Source organism: Lepisosteus oculatus, chromosome 7 (assembly GCF_040954835.1).
Source record: "Lepisosteus oculatus isolate fLepOcu1 chromosome 7, fLepOcu1.hap2, whole genome shotgun sequence".
Taxonomy (NCBI): Eukaryota; Metazoa; Chordata; class Actinopteri; order Semionotiformes; family Lepisosteidae; genus Lepisosteus; species Lepisosteus oculatus.
This window is the reverse complement of record NC_090702.1, coordinates 27,154,418-27,170,386: the sequence shown is the minus strand read 5'-3', so window position 1 is coordinate 27,170,386 and position 15,969 is coordinate 27,154,418. Positions and strand designations below refer to the sequence as shown.

The following is a 15,969-nucleotide window of genomic DNA, read 5'->3' as shown; positions in this document are numbered from 1 at the left end:
AAACAACCACTGATATAAGGTAAAATATAAAAATGTACAGTATATAAAAAATTGAATTTAATTAAATTCTATATTTGACTATTATAGCTCACTTTGTGCAACATTGCATAATTTAAAATGGTTAAATAGTTATTAATAATATTAATAATATTAGTACTAATTGTATAAAGAGTACTGAAATCAATAGCATTTATAACATTTTCAATGTTTCCCTCACAATAAATATGTAAATTAAATGCACTTTTTAAGTTAAAGGTGTGTTTGTGAAGGAATGAGAACTTAGTGGCTTCACTGTACTTTTACATTCTTTTTACAAGTTTACATTCATCTCTGGACACCTGTAGAAGACGAAAGCAAACCGATCTAATCACCATTGTGGAGTTGCCAAGACATGTCTACAGGAAAACATGTTTCCTGGAACAACATCTGATTTGAAAGACAGATGAAAAGAAAGACTGGGGATCAATCTTAGGTGTGATGCTTTGTGGTGCTTTGTTTTCAATATTTATTGCTTGCCTTTAAAAGCTGTAATTGACTGAGATTAAGGTACACAGTATATACAGTACAGGTATCTAACATACGTAACAATGTCTATTAACAGCAAAAAGAAGGTTATGTATTCTTGCAACACATTTAAACAAGATGTTTTTAGCACCTATTTGATAAGATATAAACAGTTGTGTAGAAATTACATGTTAAAATGATATTCCAGATTTTAACAGCCTAATCCTGGTATATAGTTGATTTAGTGTGTGCCATTTAAAAACGTATTTGCTTCAACCTGCTTGGTAATATGGATGAGATCAGAATCCAGCCTGCAATAAGGTAGGTAGCTGCTACAAGACTTGATGGGTTGCTGGAAATAATACAACTTAATTTGTGAGTGCTTTTTAAGTAACTTGAAGTGGTGTGCTATAGAGCATACAGATGCAGCCATTCAAAGTGCGCGGTACGGACACGTACCGGAGGTAATTGCCTACGGCCTTGCGCATTGTGACGCACGGTGACGCGCGGTACTGCGGTACGTGATTGGTTGACCGACAGGGGTCTGTCGTAGAAAGATTTACAGTAAATGTCTTTACTGTGCCCGTTTTAGTATTGAATATTTAGATGGAATTTTACCACTGAAGGGAAATCTTAGTAGCTGAGCATAAAAAGAATAGGAGCATACTGTAACGCGTGTGAAGGCCATAAACGATATTAATTTTGGAACATAAACATACAGTATATGGCTGGTCTTGGTACTTTAAAGAAAAAATACACATTTCTCCCTAAACATTTTAAGCATCGAAGTCTTTAACTAACGTGATACCGGAGTCAACAAGCATACTTTTAGAATTTGCTTAAAAGGGAATATAATATGGAATCGCGTATCTAAAGAAATGAATAACGATATAATTATATTCATGTACCGCAACACAAGAATAGTACACGCTGTACATTGTCTGTTGATAATGTTTCTGTAGACAACAGAAGAAAAAAGAAAGTGAAAGAAAAAGGAGAATAGCAAACTGACTAAGGAAAACCACCACCAATCTTGCATACCCCACGAAGCATTAATGTATTGGTTTAAAGCCCAATCAAAGATAAAATTATACACAATAGAAGCATAAGGATTGTAGTTAAAATTATTAATCACAATTATACAAACATTAATTAAATTATTGTACAAAGTTGGAAAGTATGTATCAGGATATTTACAAATAAAATCCAGGACGTACCTGACAACTGTTAAATGAAAGGGTTTTTTTTTTTAAAGAGTAAAGGCTAAAAGGCCATCAGTTGAACCGATTTCCTCTGAGTCATTTACATTTTTAATCACATTCAGACCCTGTTGTTGAAAGGCTATTTGATTACCCCCCAGCTTTCAGGGAATATAATTATTCTTGGCCTCTAACAGCATTTGAAATATGGAGACTGGCTTTGTTTTCCCCGTGGTTTAAGTGAAATATACAGTTTACTTCCAAAGCATCCAAACAACATCAACTGGACAAGTTTAATATGGAAAATGGACTGTGATTGTTTAAGTTATGTTAAAGCTTAAGTTACAGTATTTTTAAGTTATTTTAGAGTAAGTGTGCCTGCAGTTATTTCCCTTAAAAAGACCTTTCAAACCCAGTTTTTTTAAGTCATATACTGTAAAGAAACATTCAGTCCTACAAGGAAATATCCTTATAGTATCCAATAATAAAGTTCCATATTTGACTAAATGTATGTATACTAAACCAATTATCTAAAGAGCCGATAGATCTACATGTACAATACAGTATCTGTACAAAACTACAATAGTTTTAACTACAAGAGTAAACTCTTAGGAGAATAAGCTTTCTTACTCTTTGCAGTAGATATGTATTAAGTGCTTTTTTTATTTTGAATAATTCTTTAGTGTCATACAGCTACAATGTACTTCAATGGCTAAAATTCCCAGCCAAATGGAGAGAAATTTCCTTAGTTGTTGACCAACTAGATCCCTGCTGTGCTTTGCCTATGTTAATTAAGTTTCTAATTATCAATATTTGTATATTATAGATATAATGTTCTAGTTGCAAAACCTAATTAACTGCGTTTACCTTCTTTTCAGTTTATAGTGATATAATAAACAGTAAGTGGAAATGGGAATAGCATCTTATCAAAATCTTATTTAGGGAAGTAGAGGTTTATTTATACAATGAGCAAAGGATCAATATGTTTGGATATAGTGACATAGCAAATCCCATTAATTTTCTAGTCATAAATTTCTGTCACCCATTTATTATGGTACTGTATGGTGGTTAGTTATCATAACCGCATAAACCATAACAAAGCAATTCCTGTATAATACCAGCAAACATCTTTAGTCATTTCAGTAATGCAGAGTATTCAACAACATCAAAATAGTAATGATATCCTACAGCACAAGAATGGCTAAAAAACCCGAACTATGTATTCTGTTTCAGTACCATGCATTAATCTAAACCCAAAATGAAATGCATGTGATTAAGTGGGTCTTGAGGTGGCCCTGAGTGGTAAACACAAAGATGACGGTGCAAAAAAGGAGGATGAGCAGCACAGGAGAGTGGAGAGAAAGAATAGCTATGCTTTGAGCAGAAAACTAGTGGACAGAGTGAGAGGTAGCTTGGGGCTAATAGAATGATAAAGGAAGTAGTAGCTGAGAACCAGTGTCTGGTCTTCTTCTTAAAGATTCCTCTTATCTCTCATTGGCTAGAAAAGTACCATAAAATAAAAATCCAAAAGTCCACAATGTTGGGTCTTATCTATTCAGAACATCTGGAGGCCATAAAAAATAGAATTCCATTTTTGTATTGTAAAATGAATTTGTCACCTTGTTATTTAATACCTTTGCAATGTAAGCAATAGGCCGATATTTTATTTCACTGCATGTTTTAACTGGGCCAAATAATGAGTTTGATGGATTGGATTAGCTGGAGGCACTGGTTTTGATTTCTAAAGCATACAGTATGGCTCACAATGGAGAGTATGCCTGTAGAGTGAGGCTTGGTCTCACACAGTTAGCTAGAATAATCTCTTGAGGGGTCCTGACACTTCATGTTTTTTCTTTTGCTCCTGGCTGACAAGATTTTGAGATGAAGCTTCGACAAGGAGATGATTTAGTGGGTCAGTATACAAAGGGAAGTAGAAAAGCAAGCTTGAGCAGGGCTTCACTAATAAATTACTTGAAATTATTGAAAGAGTATTTGCTTTCCCTGCATGCTGTTCTGAAAAATGTCTGAAAATTCACATTTTCCTAGAGAAAAATGACTTTCACAGCACATCAGTAGACAGTTTTGTATTGGATAATTTATTCTTCTCTACAATCGGAGCAAATGGAGCCTTACCTTGTTTGACTGGATGAAGTATCTAATTTATAAGATATAACTTATTTTTCAAGTGTACAGTACGAGAGGACATACAGTATCTAGTATATTGCTAGTGGTCGCTCTGCAAAACATTTTTTTAAGTTAGAGAAATATTGGCACTTAGCTAATTCACATCGAAATATATTCCTAAATGTCTTTTCTGCTCAAAGTTTCATGAACATTTCATAATATTCAAACAAAAGCTACAGAAACCATAAATAAAGGGGAGAGTAAAAGGAAATTTAAGGAAAGTTATTTAGTTTAAATAACCACCAAAAGTGTGAATGTATACTGTATCTTAAAATTAAATCAGTACTTAATTTTTATTCTCAGATTCAGACATTCAGATTCAGAATTGTTCATGTTCAGTTTAAAAAAGAACAGAGTACAGTACAGAGTTGGGAAAAAGTACCTTTAGAAAACAATGTATTTCAGTTACAAGTTATTTTAAAAGGTATTTTAAGTGCTTCCCTATGCTATTTAATCATTACCTAAATCTAATAATGGGAACAAGACATTATTTTCAAAAATGCAGTTTTCACTTATTAATCAGTTTCATCTGATATAGAGCTATACTGTACATTCCATATTTGGCTTTCTTGTTTTAGTGATGCATTTATTTAAATAGACTGTTCATAAATTACATTCAAACTTAATTACATTTTAAAGCAAACAACAATATTCCATATAAAAACTATATAAATACAGAGGCAAATATAAGACAATATTTAATAAAACCATGTTTAATTAAATTAGAAATAAAAGCACATTAGAAAAAAGTTCAAATACAGTGGAAAATTAGCAGAATTTAATTTGACTCCTGTTTCCTTTCTACCCAATGCTGGGTTTAGAATTTGTGATTGATGGTGAGGTTGACATTTCTTTTTAATTCTGGCACTGGAACTATATGTTCAAAAACAAGAGAGTTCCAAAACATTTTAAGTTTCTATATTCTCAGCAGTTCCTAATTAAATACTAAATCTCTTTTTACTAAGTTTCAGTCTATGTTTGCTCTGCAGTCTGAAAAACCATTTGAATTGACATCTGGACTAAATAATGTTTATTTCTTTAGTAAAGCTTTGAACACCTCTGTCACGTCACCCCTACTTTGTCTGCTAAATGGAATTATTTTAATCTCCCCCCATAAATCTTGGTCCCAACTGAATCTTGAATTCATGAGATGTCCTACCACGTGAGATACAAAATAAAATAATTTCTTGTGATTTACATACAGTATGACAGACTTAGCCTGTATTTCTCAAGCACCATGTTGTTCCCATTAATTGCTTCCAGCCACTATACAGATGCCAAAATGAATGGAAAATCCACTGTACATTATTTTTTTCCAACTTGTAACCACACATTTCAGTGTTAAAGCCATTTATTCTGTACATGCAGAGCTTCACATTTAGTAACAAAAAAGTGTTCCAGGTTATCTTCCACATCTGTACCTAACCAAAGAAAATGTTCAACTGAACAACAAATTCTATATATAACATACAGTAACCCCTTTGGAGATTGTCTAGGACAGCCTGATTTGTTTGGTAGAGGTCTGTGGTCTAACAAGATCATTGTAGAACATCACTGTAACCTGTTTTAATTGATCTTATTTTGTTTTGTTCCCTTTACTTGTCCCACATAGGGCAACAGTGTGGAGCAATACTCATGACTGAAAGGCTGTCAAAGGTTGAAATCATTGGTGAGGCACTTTTTTTTTATCTTTGAACAAGGGACTACACTCTGATTGTTTTTGTAAAATGTCAAATCATTCAAAGCCAAGTATCCAAATTACTATGGATAAAGCATCAGACTAATAAATTATGTAGATTTGGCCATAATAGGTACTGTATAACCAAGTAAAGCCTACAATTAAGTATATAAAAAATGTTTTTGGTGGTAAGTTCAAACTTACAACAGCAATATATTATGGAACTCCAGTAACACATGATAACCTTATACTGTCTAAAATTGTCACTTACCAAGCGTTGGGTCATATTCCCAGATGAAACGCTTGGTCAGAAATCTCACCACAAGAGCTGTAAGTAAAGAGAAACACATTAATAATGACCTTTAAGCTTCAAGGGGAAAATAAGAGTTAAGCAGTAAGCCTTTATCCCATCACTGTGTTCAGTCAAGTCTCACCTTTTTTATAAGATTTTTTCTTCCTTTTGCGCGAGTGCAAATAAAACATGTCTTAATTACCAGGAGATGTTTCTCCTCAGGAAAAGACTTTGTACTGTATGTTCAATGTCTGTAAGGATCCAGTTGTATACAATTAATTCATTTTTCATTTCATTTCTGTCCAATAGTAGCATGTTTCTCATTCAAAGGTCAGATATAATGCTTAAACTCTGACATCTAAATGCATTACTCACACACTACTTGAGCATAACATTTTTTCAGAAGATGCATAATGTACTGTATCCTAACAAAGATGGAAAGGTTTGGTAACTCATATTATTAAGGCTCATCACATACAGCCTAATACATGCCAGTCTCCAGCTCATTACAAGGTAACCTGTTTAGTCCACATTCGTCACAGCAGTGTGTGTATTCTAATAACTGAGATTGTGTAAGATTAGCCTAATTTTAGATAGGAAGTCTTCTGTTTTAACAGTTGAACATGCTAAACAGGTTGTGTCAATCTTTGTACTTAAAGACCAGTAGTTGTATGTAAAACCAGTAGTAAGTCAATACTATACCCAAAAAGTAGTCCTGTAGGTGTCAATCAATAAGGAATTAGATTTGAGTTATATGAATAATATAAAGAATATAAGGAATTCATGAATATTATTTGCTCACAAATGTAAATGGTTTGGTTATTTCTTAATAAATGTTCCTTCTTTTGCAGCCTTTAAAGTACTTTTTATACAAAATAATGGTTAAAAACTAGTAATATAACAGCTTCCAGGACGTTTTGGTTAGAATTTATTTTCTGTCACCAACTTTTATCATCTGTTGAACACATTGCTGTTCCTAAATATGAATACATCCAGAATTAATTACTTTTATATTTTGATGTTATTATAATGTTTCAGCATGTTGCATTCATTAACTTCAGAATTCATATTTAATGCTCTGCTTTATTAGGTGATACTTGGTGACATACAAAAAATACTCCCGTGTACAGCTTCATGAGAATGAGAATACTGGATTTTTTCATTACATGTGCCACTTTCATCCAGTTTATATAATTTTTTGTAAACAATTAAAGTAATGCAATGTATTTTGAAAATTAAAGAACATTTACATTTTGTAAAAAATTTAACTGACACCAAAACCATTTTCCACATGTTTGTAGTATTACATACTGTATGTGCTTTCTTGCAAGCCCCAAGTGGGATTTGAGATGTTTATTGTAGTTCCCTTTGTGGAGTGACCTCGATATTGTTGACCCAGATATTTTTTCCAACTCAGACACTGAGCTACAGTATATAATTCTTTATAAGTCAGTTAGCCTCACAGGGTCTCTAACCAGTTTCTTCCTGGCCAGGTTGCTCAGTTTGGTGGGACAGCCAGATCTACAGGAGGTAGTGTTTGGGTACATTCCACTTCTTAATGATTTACGTCACTGGGTTCAAAGAGATATTAAAAATATTTGAAATAGTTTAATATCCTTCTAACCTGTGCCTTTATACATCTTTAACGTTGAGGTGGTTTGAAAGCTCTTTGGTTAAATATTTGCTTTAAATTAACTACCTGACTGAGAGACCTTACAGATATACAGTAGGTTATTTATTTATTCAGAAATCATGTGAACCCTAATTACACACAGAGGCTCTACTAAACTCAATTAAATGGCTCAAAATTATGTTGCCACAAATTTAGGTTTAATTTATGTTTGCCACAGCAAAGGGTTGGAATATGTATGCAATCGTGACCTAATTATCTATTTCATTAATTTTGTTTCTTGCCTTGAATGTGTGGAAAGAGTTGTGTGTATAACAAACATTAATTGCTACTTCAAAGTGGGATGACTGTAAGCTTTAAAGCAAATGTTAAAGCCTTTCAAGGCACTTTATACAGTGACTTCAGAGATTTGCTGCTTCAAACAATAATTCATTCAACCTCCCATTCATAGTGTTAGTTTCTACAGACTGAATTTTGCTCTGGGATATTTCTTTTCCAGCAACACAGCTAAAACCTTGGGCTCATGTAACTTGAAGAACCTGTTTGAATCTCAGGAGAAGATGATAAGTTTTCACTATTGAAAGAGACTATAGAAAATAATTTCTTTGGAAAATGGAAATTGGAAATTATTGTGCTGAATGCTTTAAACATAATCCTGTCCCTTAGGGCCGAATTCATTAAATGTATTAAAAAACAGCAATCACTGATATGGTACACATTTTTTGTGGTAATGAAAAAATGAAAAACAACATCAATCTTGAAGATAGCTTTTTCCTTCCAATATAATGAAACTCCTCCGAACATCATTAATCTAGACATACTGCATCACACTCCTTTAACCTCTTCTTTATATCCTTTTTATTTTCCTCACTTTCATGTATTTAGTGTGTTTAAATGTTGAGACTTTCCTCTTGTGCTGCTGTGACAGGGCTGTCATTTTGTTATGTTTTTTTTTCCAAAGTAAAGTTTCATAAATGGGTTTATTCTAAAATATTGTTACATGGGCATTTTCAAACTTGATCAGAATTGAAGACACTACCTGACAGAAGGTACAAGTGATCACCAGAAGTAAACAGAAACTAATTAATGAATATGTTTACATTCATTATTATTAATGAATAATAAAATATTACCCTTAGGATCTAATGCCTGGGTGCAATTCTGCTTTGTCACCAGGAGACAATAGTGTTCAGCTTTCACTTCCCTCCAGCCCATTTTTCTACACATCATTGGAACATGAAATCACCAGCTGCTCTTTCAGAAATGAGTACCACAGCACAGAGTCTGCTATTATCCCACTGTTAATATGGTGGAAGTATTAATAATGTCTTAACTGGATATCCATATGTTTATTAATACTGTAAGTTTATTACTTTTTTCCTAGTTTAAATTTTTATATCAGATTTTTTAAAGACTTTTAGACTAATATTTTGACTTTATAGATTATCATCTTAAATTAAAAAGCAATGATCATTAGTCTGTTTTATTTTTCTCTCACATTAAAATGTATAGCTGGGTCTTCTTCATTTCTTCTTAGTTCACTGTAGATAAATGTCTTGGCTCTTACAACTTACCCATGGAATGATTCAAATCACATCTTCCTTTAAACTGTTATTATGGGATTTTAGCCAGATCTGCAGTGCTTTTGTTCTTCAATATGTTTCTTTTTGCCATGACTAACACTCATGACTTTTAGTCTGAGAATTATTCAATGTAGCACACCCTAGCTTCAAAACATTTAGAGCCTGTCTCAGATTTCGCTCACTGTTATGAACATAAAGCACTGATTACTTGAGGCCTAAAGATAATTTCCTCTTTTTTAGCCATGACATTATACTCCCTTTAGGATAAATTTGCCCTTAACTTTATTAGAACAATATGATATTGACTGCACGATATTGGTAAACCAGATATTATTGTTGAACAGTAAACAGTTCAGTAATCACTACAATACGTGGATTTCTTAACACACAACTGTTTTATTTAAGAATAAAGCAAGACAACTTCTATGCAAGTGGTGGTAGAGGCATAACATTGATGTCTGTGAATGCTTAAGACACGCTGTCTTTAAATATCTAATACTGTTGTAAGCAATATTATGATGAGTGTATTGCTAATTATGGCACCTTGCTTTTTAAAAGTCTACCAGTAGAGTCAAGCCTGAAATTTTTCTATTACAGTAACATATTGTGTAATGCTTATAAAGTCAGTCTTCTAAGATTGTAATTAAAATGATAATGAAAACTGCAACTCAAATGTCAGAAGCACATATAATTTAATGTTTTGTAACTAGTTTATACTAATTTAAAAACAACTGAAATACTGCACATCTAGGTCCACTGTAAGACAATGGTAACTGCTGCTATTAATCTAGTAAAAGTAATTTACTGTACATTACTTGTTAGTTTTTGTTATTGTTAATGAGATTTTTCAGATAAAATGAAGGTTTCTCTCATTAACTCATCAGGTCTTTACAAAACTTTTTATCATACACAATATGAGTCACCTTAAACAGAACCTAAGAAATGTCTTCTAGATGGAGGAGGGGAGGCATTGGAGACAACTGGATTGTCTTTCTTTGTTATACTAATACATAGCATTGTTTCCAAAGTGTAAAGAAATTATCACATCAAAGAAATGAATCACCTGAGTGCAGTATTACTGCACTACAGAACATTATTTTGTAAAAAAAGAATAATAATATGCAAGGCATGCTGTCATGTAGATGAAAACCAGCATGAACGTTGGTTACCATAAGTATTGTGATAAGGATGTAATACTTCTGTTATACTGTACATTATCTTACAAATCAGTCAGTATCTTTTTTTCTTTTTCCATGTGTTACAATCAATGCAACACAGCATATGTCATTCTCATTACCATTGAGTATTACAATTACCATTACACTGCACTTTTAAATTCAAATGAAATAAATAGGGAAGTGTTTACCAATATGCATCTGCTTTTTCAAGTCTGTTATTAGACAGAGAATTATAGAAGAAGAAATACAGAATTATACATCTATTACTGCATACATTTAAATATTTACTACAGAGCTTTAGTTTCCATATAAAGTTCTGTTAACACAAACCAATTACTTTACAGGCAGAAATGTGTTACCGTGTAACTATGACATATTTCTGGGTAGAGGGTACAAGTCATTTCCTTAAGCTCATTAAGGAGACAGATATGAACAGGAAAACAGTCAACAATATTTGTTGATGTGATAGATTATGCTCTTTTCTGAATCATTTGCCTATGAAATAACTACAATTTACTGTATATTATAATTTATCCACCATGTAGACTTTCTTCGTACTCTGAACTAATATACTAGTAACTGACAGGTCATAATTTCATGTACTGTATTCCTGAACCCATTCCCTTGCGTATGAAGACCTCCCTCACTGACTACAGTACATCTTACAGTATGTTGCCTTCTCCTTCACCAGAACAAATGTAGGATACAATTAAACACAGCCAGGCTCCTTTGTGCAGGATAAACGAATTAGGTTCGAAAATATGTGGATCTGACCACAAAGCAAAGGCAATTAATGACTCCCAAGAGCTGTGCCTGGAGTACTGACATTTTTCTTGACGAGCACCCACTATTGATTTTCTCGCTCCCACACAAGAAAATAACTTGGTTGTTGTTATAGCTGTCCAGGGGCCTTTAATTAGCCAAGTGATACATTATGAAAAAAGGCTGTATGTTTGGGTTTTCATTCACAGTCCGTGTTGTGGCTGTGGTATCAGCCCTGTGTTTTATCCTCTTTCCACACGCTCCTATGTAAATAGGACTCCTTATGGCTGCAATTTCCCTAAGACCTACTAAAAATGGTATAATCCAAGAAACATCTGTCCACTACAGCTACAAAATCTGCACCTAATACACCAGCATAGTATTGATTCTTTCTGTCTCAAAGAAAGAGGTTGCCGTCCTTGAACATCTTCAAATGAAAGTCCTCAATATTAGCAATGCTAGAAGGGTAGACAATTTTAGACAGATTTAAATCCCCAATTGGCGGTCCCACAGGAAGGCTTGTAACTGCATCAACAAACACCACAGACCTCTGCCAAATGCCTTCTATCACCTGAAGTGTATAAAGATAACCACAGTGACACTACTTCCATTTCACTACAGATTTGGCATAAATTGCTAGCTAAATTTGTGTACGTCTCGAAACCTGTGTGTCTTAGGACTAATTGTTCTACAGTATGTTGCGTTCAATGTGCAAAAAGTGTCCATATTGGAAGGCAGCTTCAACTAACATTTCAAGATGCATCCAAAATGGAAAGGTTTCTAAAAATGCAATGAGGTTATAGATAAAATAAAAGTTTTGAACATTTTCACAAATCTTAATCTTTAAAATGCCAGTGGTTTAAAGACTTTGTGTGTTTTCCTCAACTGTCAAATATAGGCATTTAAGTGATAAAGTGAAGGGTGTGAAATTCAATTTCCAAAAATGAAAATCAAGTGAATATAGAACTGCAAGCCAACTCTTTGCATTGACAATAAGTTGAATTTTCCATAACATTTGTAAGTGGCATTATAAAGACAACATAGCTTGCAAATTGCTACAAAGATGTACAACAAGCTTTAGAGTGTAAAGAGCTTTCAGTTTGTGACTCTTCACAAAAATGGTGCGGCCCACCACCCATTCCCGCCACTGAGAAGACATATTGTAACCAGCAAGTGTAAGACACTCCCATGGTACATCAGAAAAGTGAAAGGCACTGTATGTGAAAGACAACAAGACCACCGATTTCCAGGATGCTTGGAGAGAGTAAGGGAATCTAAAGATGCCCTAAACAAAAACCAATTAACCTGCAAATGAAACACTTGTTAATCATACCTTTGCTAAGATTAGTGTTGCTTCTCAAATACAGTATTACACACAGCAAGCAACACTGAGCATCTTTTCATGTGATTTTTTTAAAATAAAAAAATAAGAAACAACAATGTACTGTACTTACAGTCCGTCCCCGCCTAACTAACATTACATGGCTAGAAAAGATATAGAAAACTGTTTTAGATAAATAAAGACACTTTTTAGTAGGAAAAACAGGTGTTTTTCCATCCTTGTGATCTGCTTAGAATCTGTGTATATGCTTCCCCTTACCACTAGGGAACACAAACATTTCTCGCAGGGATTAATTTTCTTTCCATCTGTCTGTCCGTCTCTCTCTATCCATGGTGCTGACATTCTGAATGGTTAAAGACTGTACAACAAGATTTGTTTTACGCCTACTGTACAGTAATTTGTTCTGAGATGCTGCTTTTAAAAGCGTTATATATGAATAATATAATAATTGTTACACTCTGTTGCGGGAGCATGTCGTTTATAGTTAAGAGGATCCTGGGCAGAGTTCCAAAAAAAGATTACCGGGGAAAAGTTTAGAGTTTACCAAAGTGATGGTTGAAAGCTGGAATCCACAAACCGTAGTCAAAAGCAGAGCCAAGGAGTTCAGGTAACGAAAACAGGTGAGTTGGACAGACGCTGAAACCAGGAGCCAAAATCTACAAATCGTAGTGAAAGGATGCTAAGGCAAAAGCCAGAAAAACCAAAGTATAGAACACAAACCAGAATCTCAGGAGGTGGCTCTGAATAGGCTAACCCAGTACTGAGCAGTGAGCTTAGTGCCAGAAGTTCCTAAAATATGATAAAGCCAGAGGTGCTGAACAGTAAGGTGATTGGTTAACTGTTTTGGCGAGGTCTATGTCTTCTTAAGGGGACTGGGGAGGGCTTGCATGAAGTTGTGGTTTTAATAATAATAAAAATATATATAATTATAAAGATTCTTATTACTTGTTCAGATTTAGAAAAATATTGACACAGCTAAGAAGTATTATGACATGCTAGTAAAATCTTATTTTTAAGAAAACACATTTGTTTTCTTATGTTGTTTTAATTCAAAATATTAGAAAATATGGGAAGGTTTCGAGATGCATCCATAAAATGGTACAGGACAGTATTACAGTGGGCAGGGAAGAACTAACAGCCATCCCGTGCAAGGATGCTACTCCTGTGTCACAACCTCGTTACCTGGTTATACCAATACACAAACATGAAAACTGGACTATACTGTACTGTATGTCTGGGGCACTGTGTACCAAGTTGACCTAGTAATAATAAAGAACTTTTATTTGTGCACTCGTGGGTTAGTTATTGTATTGTATTGTTAATGGGTTTCTGATTGTACAGATGTTTCTCACAACTTAGTGCAGCTGGGCTACTTTAAGGTTTCACTGCACCAACTGGCAGTCTTACAGAGTAGTGCAGTCCTCCATTAGATTAAAAAAACATTCAAAAAACTAAAAAAAGGATAGTGTGCTGCTGTCTGTGACACTGTGGTGCCTACAATGGTATAGAGTACCTACTAATTCCTCACACATTCTAGATGGCTGCATTTTTAATTACAGCTTGTAACAAAATGTTACAAAATATTCTCCAAAACACCATATGATCTTATGAAGTATATGTGAAAAATGACAACAAGAAACTACATGATTACATGTAGCCTGCATGGTGACAATGAAAAAGATTAAAGAATGAACTGCGGACAGAATTATTATGGCTTATAGACCTCTGACATACAGCAATCACAGTGAAAAGCAGCAAGAGTAAGTGATTAAGGTTATTTCTAGCTTAACAAAAAGAGGATTTATAAATGGAGACAGGCAACACATTAGTTTTCAATGTGTAAACGTTTTTTACACATTTGGATGAGGTTTTGGTATAGTATTTCCTGGTAAATCGTCTTTTTCTTCTTATTCTTATTTACCCATGCAAAAATATTGAGTGCATTCAAACTAGTGAGCTTTCTGGTGCTTTTCTTTTCGACGTATTGGAAAGGGAGTACAGAATCTGAGCTCATCTGGAGTAGCTCCTCCATCATGGCAACAGTAATATCACCTGTTGCATCTAGAGAAATATACTGAGGGACATTAAAAATGCAACACATGAGTATTGGTCCCAAATAACCCCGATGTGCTTGAGTTACCTGTGTAGCCACATTTCATAGACAGTAATGACTGTTATAATAGAACACTGATGAGCTTCTTGTATAGGCCTACATACAACAGAACAGTTTCTACGGCAAAAACCAAGAACACAAAAGTACAAATATGTCAGAAGAACTTTTGCTTTGCTTTTATGATATAGCTTAATCTAAGTAGGAAGCTGTTTTAGGTACTCTAACTCTTCATACAGTAACTGAAATAGACATTTGGTTCAATAGCTGTGATGTAAACAACACCTGTACTGATGCTGTAACCTCAGTGAAGAGTTTAATAGAACCGTTTATGTAACACAATTTAGTGTAAACAGTTCATAAAGTATTAAAGTACAACAAAAAATCTACTATTTGAATATACCTGTCTTTGGCTGTTGCTTTTATCGGTAGTAGCATTTATAGATTACACATAACGGGTTTTACAGTATATATCACAGAAAAAATGATACAGATTTTCTGAAAGTGACTGCAAATTGTCAAAGAGGAAAGCTATTAGGAAAAGAAAGCAGGTGTGTGTTTGAAACACAGACACATACTTTATGTTAAAACCTAGATTGTAATTTGAATTGGACATTAATTTGAAAACCAAAATGTGGTATTTTCACTACCTGCTTCACTACTGTACCTTCTTTATCTGCTTTTCTGTTATGTTGGTATTATCAGTAGCTGCCATGCCACAAATGGTGCAGGCATACAGAAAGGGCCTATTTAAGGGAACACGGTTGTCAATATTTTGATCTGGCTGTAGTACTAGCTGCAGTGTGTCTCAGCTGTCTTCCCTATGACATATCTCCTCATCTCTGTGTTTTTCTCTTGTAAAATTGATTCAGCATCAATGATTGCCTGAGGTGAAACAAAAAACTAGAATCAATGAGTGAAATCAATACCCCCCTGTGTCTTCACAGTTTAAAGGAGGGAGGTCAACAGATGCAAAACAGGGAATGCAGTGGAAATAATATACATTTGTTAAAATTCTGTACAGAGCATTCTATTTTGTATTGTATTTGGTAAATAAAAGATCATTAAAAGGAATTCTAAAAGTATATGCTTTAAGTGCTCTACATAGAGGCTGTGCAGATGTCTGAACCTACTGTACAATCAAACTTATATGTTCAGGTGGGTAGCTGCGTCAGCATGCGTAGCAAAGGAACAAGTAATAGGTTTATTCCGTGCTGAAAAAAAGAGAACACAACGTTTCGGCCAAGGAGCCTTCTTCAGGTGTGAGAGAGACAGGGCAGTAGGCAAAGGTAAAGTAGCGGGAGAACAAAGATTGGGAGGGAGGAGGAGTAAGAGGCGGGAGCAGGGGACAGAAAGAGAGGCCAATCAAGAGGTGTGAAGTCAGAATAGGTGAAGAGAGGTGTGAAATGAAACTTCCAATGAATGGAGAAAATTTAAAAGAACAGTAGTCTGTCGTTAAGAGAAGGGAGAATGTGTGATCCTGGCTGCAGAATAATTTTGGTTTCGG

The 15,969-nt window shown here is 34.2% G+C and overlaps 1 protein-coding gene across 1 annotated transcript in view; it reads right to left on the bottom strand.

Moving 5' to 3' along the window:
* The window catches only part of rerg (RAS-like, estrogen-regulated, growth inhibitor), a 40,731-nt gene that overhangs the window by 3,523 nt on the left and 21,239 nt on the right, over positions 1-15,969 (bottom strand). The window contains exon 3 of the mRNA XM_006633630.3: positions 5,837-5,893. Within this exon, the coding sequence (XP_006633693.1) occupies positions 5,837-5,893 (57 nt within the window). The remainder of the gene's footprint in view (positions 1-5,836; positions 5,894-15,969) is intronic.